This window comes from Labrus bergylta, chromosome 4 (genome assembly GCF_963930695.1).
Source record: "Labrus bergylta chromosome 4, fLabBer1.1, whole genome shotgun sequence".
Classification (NCBI taxonomy): domain Eukaryota; kingdom Metazoa; phylum Chordata; class Actinopteri; order Labriformes; family Labridae; genus Labrus; species Labrus bergylta.
The window spans coordinates 10952317-10969839 of record NC_089198.1 but is presented as its reverse complement, the minus strand read 5'-3'; the positions used below and the strand labels follow the sequence as shown (position 1 = coordinate 10969839).

The following is a 17523-nucleotide window of genomic DNA, read 5'->3' as shown; positions in this document are numbered from 1 at the left end:
ACATGATTGCAGACTTTGTCCTATAGTTTATAGTCTTCTTATTCTTTCATTTCATGCAGGCATTGGGTTAATTTAAGTAAACAGAAATGTATTTATATAATCAGTGTGTATGTTACACCTGGGTTTGTCAAAGTAGCATCATCATCACATGATGACATCATGCATCTCAAACTGTTGCACTGTGGGAAGCAAGTTTCTGTGAGCGTGTACAGAGTCGACACTGACCTCGTCAAACAGGTTGTCAATGCTGGCTGATCTTTTGAAGATGCCACCCAGGCCTCCTTTTTTCTCCTGAAACACAATTTTGTTTTTATTCTTTCGAGTGAACACAATCAAAAAATCAAAAAATAAAGAGGATCAAGAGTCAAAAGTCAAACATCCGGATTGGTTCAGAGTGAGAAGGACTTTTTGTATTTTTGGACTCTTAAAAACTGGGAATCTAAATTGTTCTGGATTAAAGTCATCAAGTTTATTTCTAACATTGAGACTGATAATGATGTGTGGAGGTTACTCATCAGGTAAAGTTTGTGTGGATAAAGTCACACAAAGAATTATAATACTTGTTCTTCGTTCATAACATGAGTGTTGAAATCCTGATGTAGCTCTGAGCTCACCTTGGAGTTCTCAGACAGATTATCGTTACTGCCTGACAGATCATCATGTAGAGACTTTCGGTCCTGAAAAACAAAATAATGGTTAATTGTGATCAACAAGCAGAATGGATTAAACAGACTATAACACATTTTTAAGGCTTTGTTTCAAAACATATAAAATAAAATGGTGAACATAAGTGTATACCTCGAGACACCGGACGAGGTGGTGGAGTAGCAGCTATTTTTAATTCTTCTAGTTAACCCTCGACCAAAGCTGAATTTTTCTTCTTTTGAAAGCCTCGTTTTTAGTCTTTCACATCCAGTCTCAAGAACCTTTCAGCCAGTTCTAGTTGTTGTAGTTTACTGCCCTCCTGGCCCATAGTCTGAATTTCTATCTGAATTTGCAGAATTTTTATCAAATGTAGTCCTTTGCAGTGATAGAATAGTTGTTGTAGGTGACTTCAATATCCATGTGGATGTTGATAATGATAGCCTTAGCACAGCTTTCATGTCATTATTAGACTCTATTGGTTTCACCCAGGGTGTAAACGAACCTACTCATCGTTTTAACCACACCCTGGATCTTGTTTTAGCTTATGGCATTGAAATCCAAAACCTTACAGTTTTCCAAGAACATCCTCTTCTATCAGACCATTTCCTTATTACTTTCGACTTTGTCCTACCAGAATTATCTCTGCTTAATAAAAATGTGCTCTCTAGAAGTTTGTCGGATAGTGCTGTGGCTAGATTTAAGGAAGCTATTTCAGCTGCTTTTGATTCAGTACCATGTTTCAACCCAGTTGGAAACTCTTATGATAGCTTTAGTTCCTCTCAGCCAGCTAGATCAGTTTGTTGATAGTGCAGTGGATTCGCTGAGAGTTACTCTTGATTCGATTGCTCCCCTAAAACAGAAGGTTATCAAACGGCAGAGAATAGCTCCATGGCTCAACTCAGAAACCCGTACTCTAAAACAATCGTCACAAAATTTTGAAAGAATATGGCGCTCGACCAAAACGGTAGAATCTCGTTTATTCTGGCAGGATAGTCATAGAAAATATATGAAGGCTCTACGTCACGTTCGAGCTGCCTACTACTCCTCTCTAATCGAGGAAAACAAAAGCAATCCTAGATACCTTTTCAGCACTGTAGCCAGGCTGACAGAGAGTCATAGCTCCATTGAGCCTTGTATTCCTCTAGCCCTCAGCAGTAATGATTTCCTGAGCTTTTTCAACAACAAAATTCGAGACATCAGAGACAAAATTAGTAACCTCCTGCCCTTACCTGGTGCAGATACGTCTGATACAGCAGAGACAGTTCCAGGACCAGATATTAGTCTAGACTGTTTTTCTCCAATCGACCTTTCAGAGCTAAATTCAATTATTTCTGCCTCAAAACTGTCAGCCTGTCTTTTAGACCCAATCCCAACCAAGCTGTTTAAGGAAGTCTTTCCCTTAGTTAGCAACTCTATATTAGATATGATCAATATGTCTTTACTGGCAATATGTACCACAGTCATTTAAAGTAGCGGTAATCAAACCTCTACTCAAAAAACCTACTCTAGATTCAGGAACTCTGGCTAACTATAGGCCTATATCCAACCTTCCTTTTATCTCAAAGATCCTGGAGAAAGTGGTAACTCATCAGCTGTGTGATTTTCTCCATGACAACAGTTTATTTGAGAAGTTTCAGTCAGGATTTAGAGTCCACCATAGCACTGAGACTGCACTAGTTGGAGTTACAAACGATCTACTTCTAGCTTCAAACAGGGGACTTCTCTCTCTGCTCGTCTTGTTAGATCTTAGTGCTGCTTTTGACACTATTGACCATCAGATCCTAATATACAGACTAGAACATTTACTTGGAATTGTAAAATTGGACTGCTTTAAGTTGAATCCTACTTAGCAGACCGATCTCAGTTTGTACATGTTAATGATAAGTCCTCTATGCACACCAAAGTTAGCCATGGAGTGCCACAAGGTTCAGTGCTTGGACCAATTCTCTTTACATTATATATGCTTCCTCTGGGAAATATTATGAGGAAACACTCCATAAATGTTCATTGTTATGCAGATGATACTCAGCTTTATGTATCAATTAAGCCTGATGGCACCAGTCAGTTATGTAAGCTTGAAACGTGCCTTAAGGACGTTAGGACCTGGATGACCAGACATTTTTTGCTACTTGACTCAGACAAGACTGAAATTATTGTGCTAGGCCCTAAAAACCTCAGAGAGACTTTTTCTAGTGATTTGACTGTCCTTAATGACATCAGCCTGGCATCTAGCACCACTGTCAGGAATCTAGGAGTTCTATTTGATCAACATATGTCCTTTAGCTCTCACATCAGGCAAATTTCAAGAACAGCCTATTTTCACCTTCGTAATATATCCAAGATCAGGAATATCCTGTCGCAAAATGATGCAGAAAAACTAGTTCATGCATTTGTTACCTCCAGATTGGATTATTGTAATTCTCTTTTGTCAGGGTGCTCTGGTAAGTCTCGAAAGACTCGTCAACTAGTCCAGAACGCTGCAGCTCGTGTACTGACCAGAACCAGGAAAAGGGACCACATTACTCCTGTGTTGGCTTCTCTGCACTGGCTCCCTATACAGTCTAGAATAGAATTCAAGATCCTTCTTCTCACGTACAAAGCTCTAAATGGCCAGGCACCATCTTATCATAAGGAGCTACTAGTGCCGTACTGCCCCTCGAGAACATTACGGTCCCAGAATGCAGGCCTACTAGTGGTACCTACAGTCTCAAAGTGTACTATGGGAGGTAAAGCCTTCAGTTATCGGGCTCCTCTCCTCTGGAATCGTCTTCCAGCCGGGGTCCGGGAGGCAGACACAGTCTGTATTTTTAAGAATAGACTTAAAACTTTCCTTTTTGATAAATCTTATAGTTAGGGCTGGTGCTGGTGTAGACCAGCTGTTAGTTATGCTGCTATAGGCTTAGACTACCGGGGGAACTGGCACCTTGAGCTCCTCTCTCTCTCTCTCTCTCTCTCTCTCTCTCTGTGTGCATATATAGTACATCATATTACTGCATGTATCTATCTGTAAATCTCAGTCACTAACCACCTACTTTACTGAGAGCTCTTGAGCTCTCTTAAGCTCCTCGAAATCATTGGTTGACGGCCTACCAGTTGACGGCCTGCCAGAACAACCTGCTTTTTGTAAAGTGTCTCGAGATAACACTTGTTTTGAGTTGACGCTATACGAATAAAAATTGATTGATTGATTGAAGTTGAACACAAAGCGTACACCATTGAGGTGTTTACAGGTATGTTACCTCTTCAGCTGGAGCAGCTTCTGATGGTTTCTTCTTAAACATCCCACTGAATATTCCTCCTTTGTCCTGAAACAAAAGTACGCCTGTGCTCAGCCGCTTATTTTTTGCTTGACGTCAGGCCTTTTTCACAGGACTGTCAATATGTTTGTGTTTAAACGGTTATGAAGGCTGATGAAGCCTGATGTGAGAGAAGCTGTGTACCTTGTTTTCAGACAGACTGTCATTGCTGGCCGACAGCTCACTCTGAGCACTCAGACGCTCCTGAAACACCAAAATGAAATGTTAAAAACCAAGTGAAAAGATGCAGAAAAATCAAGAACCAGATAAGACATGAACATGAAGTTTTGAACATCATCTGTTACTCACTTTATCATCTGTTGATTTGGCAGGTTTTTTAAGGATGGCAGAGAAGAAGCTGCCCTTTTCCTGTAAGAAGATAAGATGACAGAACACCCTATTTTTATTCTTTTGAAACATTTGCATGAAAAAAAAAAAATATATATAGATACACAACAAAGGACATACAACAACCCTACCTCTAGATTTCTGAACAAATTAAATCCTAAATAAACACATTAGTCCTCAAAAACAGGTCTGAATTTGTTTGTGAGATACACAGACATATTTTCTATGTATCTAAAGAAGACCCTGTGAACCCTGTGACCCTGTCAGGCCACTAAAACAAGCCCTACATTTGATTGTTCAGAGCTTTTCTCCTCGTCTTCCTCTGCATCTTCAGCATCACTGTCTGCTTTGCTGACCTGGCCATGAGAAGAAAAAGAAAAGTAAGACTCAGTGGGAAAGTCTAAGTTAAAATGTATGACTCAAAGAATGAGCAGAAGAGTCGATTTGACCTTCAGAGTAGGAGAAGCAGGCCTCTCTTTGGGAGATTTCCGAAACATTCCAGTGATTAGAGCTCCGATATCCTGACAAGAAGGGTTAAATATCAGAGTTACTCACATAATGACTTAACTTAGGACAAGTATCTTATTTTCATATACTGGTTTTTGTGGCTTCCCCAGATGAACAACTTATTTTTATAGAGTTATTTACTCTGTGATTAAAATATGATTAATCGAGCAATAAGAGAAATACACACGCTGGTTCTGTGAGGACTTCTCTACTTTATATTTAGAGACAGAGACATTTCTTCTTTGTTGTCCTCAGTCACTAATGTAACACATCAGTAATGTAGTGTTTGTCAAAAGCAGAAGTGGTTTATTAACACGACCAGAGCAGTGGATAACTGTGACAGTGTTTTAATGTCACCGTCATTCTCGTATACCTGTTTTGGTTCTGAACTCTTTTCCTGCTTGTTTTTCTCCGCAGGCTCGTCCTTCTCTGATCGGCCCTCCGCCCCACTTTGATCCGGATTCGGTTCTCTGCTGGTCTAAAAGAAGAGTCAACAAACTTCAGCACAAAATCATGATCAAGGATTTTTTTTTTTTACCTTTGTACAAACAGCTTGGAGAAGAAACAAATTAAACACAGCTTTTTTTTTTTTTTTATCTCAGACTGACTGTGATCTTGATAAAGGAGTATGAGGGCCACATCAAGGGGAAAAATCAAAGACTAAGAGATTAAAGTCGTACATTTATGAGAATAACACGGCCTTAACGTGGCCCTAATACTCCGAAATCTATTCATAGTGTCTAGAAGAACAGACCGTATAATCAGTGTGTATGTTACACCTGGGTTTGTCAAAGTAGCATCATCATCACATGATGACATCATGCATCTCAAACTGTTGCACTGTGGGAAGCAAGTTTCTGTGAGCGTGTACAGAGTCGACACTGACCTCGTCAAACAGGTTGTCAATGCTGGCTGATCTTTTGAAGATGCCACCCAGGCCTCCTTTTTTCTCCTGAAACACAATTTTGTTTTTATTCTTTCGAGTGAACACAATCAAAAAATCAAGAAATAAAGAGGATCAAGAGTCAAAATTCAAACATCCGGATTGGTTCAGAGTGAGAAGGACTTTTTGTATTTTTGGACTCTTAAAAACTGGGAATCTAAATTGTTCTGGATTAAAGTCATCAAGTTTATTTCTAACATTGAGACTGATAATGATGTGTGGAGGTTACTCATCAGGTAAAGTTTGTGTGGATAAAGTCACACAAAGAATTATAATACTTGTTCTTCGTTCACAACATGAGTGTTGAAATCCTGATGTAGCTCTGAGCTCACCTTGGAGTTCTCAGACAGATTATCGCTACTGCCTGACAGATCATCATGTAGAGACTTTCGGTCCTGAAAAACAAAATAATGGTTAATTGTGATCAACAAGCAGAATGGATTAAACAGACTATAACACATTTTTAAGGCTTTGTTTCAAAACATATTTAAAAAAATGGTGAACATAAGTTGAACACATAAAGCGTACACGTTTGAGGTGTTTACAGGTATGTTACCTCTTCAGTTGGAGCAGCTTCTGATGGTTTCTTCTTAAACATCCCGCTGAATATTCCTCCTTTCTCCTGAAACAAAAGTACGCCTGTGCTCAGCCGTTTATTTTTTGCTTGACGTCAGGCCTTTTTCACAGAACTGTCAACATGTTTGTGTTTAAACTGTTATGAAGGACAGTGTTTCCCACAGGATTTCATGAGACTATGGTGGGGGGGACACTAAACCCTCTAGGGGGGTCTGGGGGCATGCACCCCCGGGAGAAAGAATTTGTACATTTTAAAGTTAGATGCATCAATTTTGTGCAAAATTAAGAGGTTAAATGTATCAAAAACTTTGTACTTCTTCGAACAATTGTTTGCTCTTTTAGCGCATAAATTGTCAAAACATAAAATCCAATGCCAATGGAAGTTAAATGGCTTTAGGCTTGGCCCATAGAGACCCTCAAGCAGGCATACTGCTCCTACTCCTCTTTCAGTTATGATTATCGCTCCTTTCCAGCATCGTGTCCAAATTTGGATCACATCTCCACAACATGCTTCTATTTGATGACATCATACAATTTGCTGCGCAAAAGCATATTTTATAAATCAATTATAATGTTCAGTATTATAAATATTTAGAGTATTAACAGCAGCTCAAACAATTTAAGAACATTTCAAAATCAAAACGTTCAGACGTGGTTTTTATAGTTTTTAATAAGCAGGGAGGGTGACGTGCAGACGCACAGACCGAGGACCACTCAGCGCACATTGAGCAGTTTGGACGCCATCATTCTGTTTACTGCAGTCAGCCATTTAGTTCACATACTTGACTGGTAAACATATAAACTGTAGAGTAATGATCAATTTAACTTTTTGTTTCTTGTCCGTCCACTGACATGCGCAATGGCACGTTCCCGGAATCTTGCTCGCCCGTATAGCGCTCGCCCGTATAGCGCTCTCTCTCTCTCTCTCTCTCTCTCTCTCTCTCTCTGCTTCTCAAGTGTGGTCCGCGGACCCACCTTCATCTTTAAATGCACGTTTTTGACATAATGAGGAAGAGAACCTCTTGAAAAAAGGTCTGATCTAATGTTTAGACTTTTAAGTAAACTTCAGGCGAAATGGATTTGTTCCGCTCTTTCATTTGTTTTGCGGGTTCAAAAAGAATATACAGCTAGAATTTCGATATCTTGGTCTGCTTTGTCTGACAGGGTGATCAAACGTCTTTGATTGTGTTTAAAAACTCCGAAACCTGCACAGCGATTGAAAAGCTCCGAGCGGCTGTGAGTTGTAACACTCTGCAGGAGGTAAACAAGGTACGGACCGTTTTAGGAAACGGACATAAAAACAATCACACATTCCTGTGTAGGCTACTCCAGCCACACATCACATTTAACGAGGTAAACTGTACTTCAAATGTACTTACAAAATATATATATATATTATAGTTGATAATAATTCCCTTACGCTAGCATGGCAAATTAGAGTATGGCGCGACAGATTAGACTATGGCGGGCCACCAAAGTTTAGTTAATTAATGGGAAACACTGAAGGATGATGAAGCCTGATGTGAGAGAAGCTGTGTACCTTGTTTTCAGACAGACTGTCATTGCTGGCCGACAGCTCACTCTGAGCACTCAGACGCTCCTGAAACACCAAAACGAAATGTTAAAAACCAAATGAAAAGATGCAGACAAATCAAGAACCAGATAAGACATGAACATGAAGTTTTGAACATCATCTGTTACTCACTTTATCGTCTGTTGATTTGGCAGGTTTTTTAAGGATGGCAGAGAAGAAGCTGCCCTTTTCCTGTAAGAAGATAAGATGACAGAACACCCTATTTTTATTCTTTTGAAACATTTGCATGTAAAAAAACAAACAAATACAGATACACAACAAAGGACATACAACAACCCTACCTCTAGATTTCTGAACAAATTAAGCTCCTAAATAAACACATTAGTCCTCAAAAACAGGTCTGAATTTGTTTGTGAGATACACAGACATATTTTCTATGTATCTAAAGAAGACCCTGTGAACCCTGTGACCCTGTCAGGCCACTAAAACAAGCCCTACATTGGATTGTTCAGAGCTTTTCTCCTCGCCTTCCTCTGCATCTTCAGCATCACTGTCTGCTTTGCTGACCTGGCCATGAAAAGAAAAAGAAAAGTAAGACTCAGTGGGAAAGTCTAAGTTAAAATGTATGACTCAAAGAATGAGCAGAAGAGTCGATTTGACCTTCAGAGTAGGAGAAGCAGGCCTCTCTTTGGGAGATTTCCGAAACATTCCAGTGATTAGAGCTCCGATATCCTGACAAGAAGGGTTAAATATCAGAGTTACTCACATAATGATTTAACTTAGGACAAGTATCTTATTTTCATATACTGGTTTTTGTGGCTTCTCCAGATGAACAACTTATTTACTCTGTGATTAAAATATGATTCATTGTGCAATAAGAGAAATACACACGCTGGTTCTGTGAGGACTTCTCTACTAGACATTTCCTCTTTGTTGTCCTCAGTCACTAATGTAACACATCAATAATGCTCGTGCCCTGTTTGCTACTGTCGACAGGCTAACAAACCCTCCTGTGTCAATAGCATCATTTCACATGTAAACCTGTCTCTTCTCTCAGGTGTCTTCCCACAGGCCCTGAAAACAGCAGTCATCAAGCCACTATTAAAAAAGAACAATCTAGACAAGTCAATAATGAACAATTAGAGGCATATATCAAATCTTCCTTTTTTAAGTAAAATAATCGAAAAAGCTGTTTTTCAACAGTGAAATAACTTCTTGACATTGAGCGACTGTTTCGATGTCTTCCAGTCAGGTTTTAGACAAAATCACAGCACTGAGACAGCTCTGGTTAAAGAGTTTAATGACATCTGTTACACTGACAGTGGCAGAACCTCAGTCTTAGTTTTACTTGATCTCAGGGCTGCGTTCGACACAGTCGACCACAATATATTACTCGACCGACTGGAAAACTTGGTGGGAGTTTCTGGCACAGTACTAAACTGGTTTGAATCCTACTTAAAGGACAGGGACTTCTTCGTGTCTATAGGTAACGTCAAATCTGAGCAAACAAAAATTACTTGTGGAGTTCCCCAAGGTTCCATCCTGGGGCCTCTTCTGTTTAACCTTGCTCCCACTAGCTCAGATTATAAAAAACAATAAAATAAGTTATCATAACTACGCAGACGACACACAAATATATATTACAATGTCGCCAGGCAACCATGGTCCCATAAAAGCACTGGGTAAATGCATAGAGCAAATCCATGAGTGGATGTGCAAAAATGTTCTCCCACTAAACAAAGACAAAACTGAGGTTGTTGTTTTTGGAGCAAAGGAGGAGTGACTAAGAGTCAGCACGCAGCTTCAGTCAGTAAGACTTAAAACCACAGACCAGGCAAGAAATCTGGGCGGAGTGATGGACTCAGACCTCAATTTTAAAAGCCACATTAAGACAATTACAAAGTCAGCCTACTATCACCTGAAGAACATATCAAGAATCAGAGGACTTATGTCCCAGCAGGACCTGGAAAAACTTACTGTAACAGTGTCTTTACAGGTCTGCCTAAAAAATCAGTCAGACAACTGCAGCTGATCCAGAACGCTGCTGCTAGAGTCCTCACCAAAACCAAGAAAATGGATCACATCAGTCCAGTTCTGAGGTCTTTACACTGGCTCCCAGTCTGTCAGAGAATAGACTTTAAAATCCTCCTGCTGGTTTATAAAGTTCTTAAAGTTTTAGGGCCAAAATACATTAGTGACCTCCTGATTAATTACGAACCATCCAGACCGCTCAGGTCGTCTGGGACAGATCTGCTCTCTGTCCCCAGATTCAGAACCAAACATGGAGAAGCAGCGTTCAGTTTCTATACTCCTTATATCTGGAACAAACTCCCAGAAAACTGCAGGTCTGCTGAAACTCTCAGCTCTTTTAAATCGAGGGTGAAGACACACCTGTTTACAGCTGCCTTTCATTAAACAATTTTAATAAGATTTTACATTTTAACTCTGCACTGTAACTTTGAACTCTTTTTATATTTTTACTTTATTTATTTGAATTAATTTCATTTGAATTATTTTTATTTGAACATATGTTTAACAGATTTAATAATTCCAGTGATGTTCTATTTTAATATTTATTTCTTTCCTCTGTCATGATGCTTTTGATGTCTTGTGTGAAGCACTTTGAATTGCCTTGTTGTTGAAATGTGCTATATAAATAAACTTGCCTTGCCTTGCCTTAATGTAGTGTTTGTCAAAAGCAGAAGTGGTTTATTAACACGACCAGAGCAGTGGATAACTGTGACAGTGTTTTAATGTCACCGTTAGTCTCGTATACCTGTTTTGGTTCTGAACTCTTTTCCTGCTTGTTTTTCTCTGCAGGCTCGTCCTTCTCTGATTGGCCCTCCGCTCCTCTTTGATCCGGACTCGGCTCTCTGCTGGTCTAAAAGAAGAGTCAACAAACTTCAGCACAAAATCATGATCAAGGATTTTTTTTTTTTACCTTTGTACAAACAGCTTGGAGAAGAGAAAACATAATACATTTTTATCTCAGACTGACTGTGACCTTGATAAAGGAGTATGAGGGCCACATCAAGGTGAAAAAATCAGAGACTAAGAGATTAAAGTCGTACATTTATGAGAATAACACGGCCTTAACGTGGCCCTAATACTCCGCCGTACACCTCTCCTTTAGTCAACAGGTTAAATAAAAAAAATCTATTTAAAGGTGGACACGTGATGTTTTAAAAGTCAAAACAAATATCCCAAAAAACATTCAAATTTTTCCCCCCATCACCATCAACACAGCTCCCGCCAGTAAGCTAACCCAGTAATTCTTATAAAATGTCACCGAGATCTAAAGCCCTTAAGCCACCACCAGCAACAAACACCAAACCAAACACTTCTTCATACCTTTGGGGACGACTTGATTTGTAACCCTTTCATTATTTCCTTCAGACCGCCCTGTCAATCACAGTCACACGTCAAAAACCAGCTGCTTATTATTAACTTAACTAACTACGAGTATGTACACTACCACTACAGGGTTCTTGTGCTTTAGTTGTGTATATCTATTTTATGAATATGAGGCACATTATACTTATTACTTAACTATATTTGACTGGCAACTACAGTTACTTTTCGATTTTGAACGCTCTTCTGAGATAGAGATTGTTTTTGTTTTTCTCTTCTTCTGTTTCTTCTCTCTGCTGCTCGATGTGGTTGTTGTAACTTCATGAATGGGTGGACAGAGATAACAGGCTGTGAAGCTGGTGTCATGCTTCCTAATGGTTCATTTATTTATTATCTATTTTAATATTCTAGTCTTCGTATATTTTACAATTAAACTTGTTTATCAAATTGTACGATTGGAATCCGCGCACTTCGGCTCATTTCTATTGGTGTACCATGCATGTGCACTTTGTATGTTTTATGTGTTTTAATGTGTTTTAATAAGTACATGTGACTCTCCCTGCCACCAGCGGGTTCAAATAAAGTAACCTGAACCTGAGAAAAAATCTATTTGGTGATTTAGAGTTGGATTCTTTCGGAAAAAAACTAAGAAATTAAGTGTTTCTTCAAAGTAAAAAAAAATACTCATCCTTGTAGTGTCTTGAGAACACACTCAGCTTTAAACATATACAGCAGTTCAATGTAACATACTGTACATGTTTGTGAGGAGATAAATTAATGACAAAAACATCAAGTATTATGATCTGAAAACAGTTTAAAAAACAGTAAAAAAAAATAAAAAAAACACACAAACCTGTTTGCTGGCCGGAGCCTGCTTAGGCGGGGCATCATCAGTTTTTTCCTCTTTGTCCAAGTCGTGGGTCACGTATGTCTGAGGAAAGAAAAAGCAAACCAAGACTCAACAAGTGCTGATTCAAGACCTTAAACTAAAACCAGATTCTGCTCTATATACAACTTTTTATATGCCAGACACTTTGTTTAGTTCCTTTTCTTATTATAATCCTGATGTGTGAATGAGTCTTAATTTAGTTTGTGATGAATCATCCAGCAGCTGACACATGCTGACACACCTTCTGTATCTACATAATAAGTATACACACCCACACACACACACACACAGACCTGTCTCCTCTAGGAACCTGTTCAACTCAGGCAACATCAGTTTTTAAAAAAGTTTGCAAGAACATTTTACATTTCTTATGTACAGTTTACTTTTATTGACATTTATACATTTTAATTTATACACTTGCTGACCCTTAGTGACCTTACACTCCTGTACCAAATAAGGACTTAAAATAAGGACTTAAAAGAAGACAGTTATCCTTTGTTTTAAAGATTTTTCGCTGCTTCCGTCCAGATTCAGTCTGCCAGCATACAGGATAAGGAGACTAAGTAACTAATTTGTCCCTGCTGCTATTGTCTTTATAAATGACTGGTTGTTTTTGCTTTTTATCCTTTTTAAACTCATGTATATATGTCCATTTGAATTGTTTTTAGGTTTATTTTTAGCCTTTTTTAGTCTATATTGTATAGAAAAGGCAGTGAAGGGAGTCGGAAATCAGGGAGAGAGAGAGAGCAGGGAATGACATGTGGGAGAGGAGCCACAGGTCAGATTCTAACCCGGGCTGTCCGCTTGGAGAACTACTGCCGCCATAACCGGGGTGCATGCCCTACTTTTACTTCTTAGTGTCTTTTTTATGTTGCTTGCTAGGTTGGATGAATAAATGATGTTCTGCAGACTGCAAAACAAAACGCCCTCTCCCAGGGATAATAAATACATCCCTGAACCTAAAAAACATGGCTCTGCTTCATCATATACTTTTTTTTTTGTCACATGTTTAGTTTTTTTATATTTGGGCAACGCCATGCAAATCAAAAGGACCAACGAATACCTGCTGAGGAGTAAAAAGTGTGCCCTGTATAAAATATCCCAAACACTCAAATAGAAACGAGTCAGACTTTCATTCTTTTGATGCAGCTGTGATGCTTACAGTGAATGAAGGTGGCCTCTCTTTTTGGCTCCTCTTAAACAGTCCAGACAGGGCGTTCTGATTTCTCTACAAACAACAAAGCAGATGTTAATACGATGGAAGATATTTCATTCAATATTTATAAAGGAGGTCCTAGTTGGCAGGTATAAGCTCTAAAAAGCAGAAATACTGAACCTCTAAGTCTGAGAAAAACATAAGAAAGATTTTATGAACAGGACAGAAACACGACACCTGGTGTAGCTCTGAGTGAGTCTTTACAGTAAACTGTTCTCATACTTCACACAGACTAAAAAGGTGAAAGAGTCATCTCCTTTTTCAGAAACAAGACTCTATTGACGAGAAGCAAACACACACGTTGACACAAAACTCAATCATTTGAAACATTTCCTGTTAGAAAGGTCTGACTGCACTGCTGGATGCTGATTGCTGATTTTGAATGTTATCAGGGTGTACTGTACATTTTCTGCGGGTCTGGGTGGAACCTCGGGCGTTTCAGACTGCTTCTCTCTTGTCTCTCTTTGTGTCAGGTTTCCATTTGCCTGACAAAAACAGGAGGAACAATGAAAAGACATGTTAAGTGATATTTAGAAAATGTGAAGTAATAAGAAGAAGATAAACCTCATTAATCCCGTGAGGGGAAATTAAAATGTACACTCTGTTGTTGAACATGCTACACACAGATACTGTAGGCTGACACACACACACACACACACACACATGCACAAACAGGAAACAGGTGCACCTCCATGCACTGATGGAAAGATATCAGAGGGAGGCTTGGGTGGACTGCCCATAGCGAATGCTCCTGAGCTGATGGGCGGGGGGTGGGGGGGGGATGGTGCTGCCTAGCTCAAGGGCACCTTGGCACTGCTCAGGAAGTGAACTGGCAAACGCTCCAGCTACCAGACTAATTTCTAGACTTGGTCTGCACCAGGACTTGAACCGGCGACCCTCCGGATCCCAACCCAACAGACTGAGCTACTGCCGCCTAAAATATGTGTAAAGGCGATGATAGGCAGAATTTATTATAATATCAATATCATAGTAATGAGTGTGTTTCAGTATAAATACATATATATCACTGAACTCACATATGTATTGTATGTTTTATATTGTATGCATGTATTGTGTATAAATTGTCACGTTAATCTTTGATGTGATGTCAGTCACATCCAAATTAAAACTGTTCTGTCAAAGAGGTGACTGTAGAGAACTTGCGTACCTCATTGTTTTATTTCGCTGTGGGTGATATTCCCGTCACACAACATGAATTTGCATCTATCTATGATTTTGCATTGACCTTGTATGAAACCTCACAGTCAAATGGGTCTGAGAGTGAATGGAGGTAAATGGAAAAAAAAAATGCATGACACCTATGATCCCTCGCCCACCTCACCATCGCCATAGTTACACGTTACCTTGCGTTGCTTACCTCATTATACGCTTTTGCTGCATTTTTCACCCTGTATTGTGTGTGACTCAGCTCCTGCACAGAGAAAAAGACAAATTATTCCTGATTTCGTGACCTTATCAAGTGTTTATTTTTAAATGTTGTCACAGTACAGGAAGCAGAGATCCGCATATGAAAACCAGAAGTTAAAAGATGCTCGTCTTACGTCATCTGCCGGTCGCTGAGGCACCTGAGGAGTCGGTCTCTCTGCGTCATTTCTCTTAAACTGGAAAGATAAAGACGTAGCGATCCTAAATGAAAATCAGAGGAGAACCTGCTAACAGCTTCATAACTAAAGGTTTGTATTTAGGTGTCATTACCTCAGACGGTTTTGGCAGAGTTTTGGGCTGTGGGAAGATAAAGTAAGGAGCATTGTGAGATCTGAGTGTGTATGTCATGTATGAAAGAGGAGGTCACACTTTGAGTTTGATGTTTGTTTTTTAAAATACACTCGAGCATTAGAGCAACATTTTCTTACCGGTTTCTTTTTGACTTCTGGCTTCATCATCTCCATCCTGCCTGTAACAGTGACACAGAGAGATTCAGTTCAAACAGGCTGATTGAAGGGTCACATGGTTCACTTTAAATCCCTTTCTTGATGTCCACTGGGCCTCATGAGAAAAAAGTGAAAAACCCCTTCACACTCTTTTCTGCATACCTTTTAACGTGCCAGAACAGGAGGAGCACAGGTGTTTGTAATTTACCTTTGCATTCCACATAGGCATGGGGATGTGTACCAAACATTTACTACTTACAGTCAGTTTATGTAGTGAGTAAAAAAAAAAACTGCTTTTATACAAGAAATCTTTGAAGTTTATAGTTTTTTTAAAAGACATGAAATGAGTTGCACATCATCTTCCAGGTCTTAAAAATAACTCTGAAAGTTTTCCAGCAAATTATCCTGAAGTTTAAGGTAAAAAATAAACAAAAAACAACCTAATATGAGAATCTCACAACAAAGGATGGTGTGTCTTTCAAATCAATTTAATAGACATTTTAGGGATATGATGATATATACCCTAACATAGCTCATTACTGCTATGTTATCCGCCGCCCCCAACATGTCTTAAGATGCCTAGAGGACGTTAACACTCCAAGGTATTTAACGTTGTCTTCTTTTCCATCCTCACCATCATACAGAATCAATAGCACAGAGGAGAGAGAGAGCATCTTTTATTGAAGGGATTTAAAGCTCGTTTCTTTCATTTTACAAGATCCTCCCCTGTGAGCTCCATGACTTCAAGCCACAATTTCCTGCAGCTCTGAGGAGTTTAAAACCAGCGCTCTGTTATTCTGCAATCCTGCATACTGTGAGGAGTTTTTTAAAACCAGTTAAGAAAGTGAGCCAAATTAAAACTGTTGCCTCTTTTTGACTTACGGAAGCAAACCACACTGTCAGCTACAATGTTAACTATTTCTTTAAGGTTTTGGGTTTTTTTTAAATGCTGTCACAGGGTTGGATCACACCAAAGCGATATACAGCACCAAGGGAACGAGCAGTTGAGACATTTTCCCACGGCAAAATGTCACAGTAGGCAGTTCTCTAGACAGTTAAAGGGAAGAAGAACATGTTTTGCATAAATACAACACACATTTACATGAAGCGATAAGCAGAGAGATAAGAGGACTGGACGTGGGCCTTTCTAAAATCAACACATAATGAAGGTTACTCAGAGTCTGAACGCAGACATCATTAATGTCATTTAGTAAACGTGTGATTTACCTACAAAACTGCAAAAAGGAGCACACCCAAACAGTAGTAAAACTTCAGGTGCACGGCCGATAAAAGACTACAAGGAAACAGAAAAGTCAGCACACTCAACGTCCTCCAGGTTTGTATTATCTGAGTAGAGCTTCAGCGCACAGATTTAACTCACACCACATCAGGAAAATACACGTCTAGGTCCAGAGCCTTCATTAAAGGCTAGAAGTGTGCATGTCCACTTTGACTTTATAGAGACAGCAGGGAGTTGGTCCCATTTATGTGATTTAATCCACGTTACTAAAGGCTGATTAGAAACTCTCGAGGAAAGTTGTTTCCTCCTCTCTAGATCCTCGCTTGTGTTGTTCTTACTCCCCGGTGTCTGTATGAATTGAAGGATTGTAGAATCATCTTCAGCGACTTTGGTGATAGAATAAAGAATTGCTTTTTTTTTTTGTTTTATAAAATAATGAAAACCTTCTTCTTCTTTTTTCAAGTGGAAGTGTCATGTCTTGTTTTAAATACTGGTTCAACATGTTCTCCATTCTTCCCATGACTGTATTTTACAAGCAGACAGAGCACGTTTACTTCTATGTTTATTCAGTCCGAATAACCCTCCTTCAGGAAATCTGAGTCACCCACTTATCTCAGTCTCTATTGGGCAATTAGTGACCCTGTTGACCTTTTATTGACCCACTCAGGGGCTCAGATTTATTTACTGTCTCTTCTTTACGACAACTCAGAGTGAGCAATCATGCAAACTTACTCAAACTAAATCTGTTTAAAACGTGGCAGGTAAATCAAAGTGATCTGTTTTATCATCAGAGGTCAGACAGTACTTTGGACCCTTCACTTCAGCATAATAACAAAGACCCCTTTATCTGAGAGAACAACATAATAAGACAAACCACAATAAAAGCAATCAACAATGATTTAATTATTGCTTAGATTTAAACTCATCCAAATGCATCATTTTACGGGTTCGATCCCCAGCTCCTGCAGCCTTATGTCAATGTGTCCTTGGTGGGCAAGACCCCAAAATAATCCCAAATTGCTCCTGATGTTACATCAGTGGCGTGTGAGTGTGTATGAATGGATTAGTTACCTCTGACGGTCACTT

At 39.3% G+C, this 17523-nt stretch overlaps 1 protein-coding gene across 1 annotated transcript in view; it reads right to left on the bottom strand.

Annotated features, from left to right (window-relative positions):
* Positions 1–17523, bottom strand: part of LOC109999891 (titin homolog) — a 30528-nt gene that overhangs the window by 11826 nt on the left and 1179 nt on the right. Inside the window, exons 2-25 of the mRNA XM_065953712.1 lie at positions 15180–15220; positions 15022–15048; positions 14868–14927; positions 14684–14737; positions 13710–13790; positions 13252–13317; positions 12054–12131; positions 11201–11251; positions 10626–10730; positions 8510–8581; positions 8348–8416; positions 8021–8080; positions 7856–7915; positions 6296–6361; positions 6072–6134; positions 5683–5748; positions 5170–5274; positions 4739–4810; positions 4577–4645; positions 4251–4310; positions 4086–4145; positions 3885–3950; positions 615–677; positions 226–291 (exon numbers count right to left, since the gene is read on the bottom strand). Of these exons, the coding sequence (XP_065809784.1) occupies positions 226–291; positions 615–677; positions 3885–3950; positions 4086–4145; positions 4251–4310; positions 4577–4645; positions 4739–4810; positions 5170–5274; positions 5683–5748; positions 6072–6134; positions 6296–6361; positions 7856–7915; positions 8021–8080; positions 8348–8416; positions 8510–8581; positions 10626–10730; positions 11201–11251; positions 12054–12131; positions 13252–13317; positions 13710–13790; positions 14684–14737; positions 14868–14927; positions 15022–15048; positions 15180–15215 (1575 nt within the window). The 5' untranslated portion in view covers positions 15216–15220. The remainder of the gene's footprint in view (positions 1–225; positions 292–614; positions 678–3884; positions 3951–4085; positions 4146–4250; positions 4311–4576; positions 4646–4738; positions 4811–5169; positions 5275–5682; positions 5749–6071; positions 6135–6295; positions 6362–7855; positions 7916–8020; positions 8081–8347; positions 8417–8509; positions 8582–10625; positions 10731–11200; positions 11252–12053; positions 12132–13251; positions 13318–13709; positions 13791–14683; positions 14738–14867; positions 14928–15021; positions 15049–15179; positions 15221–17523) is intronic.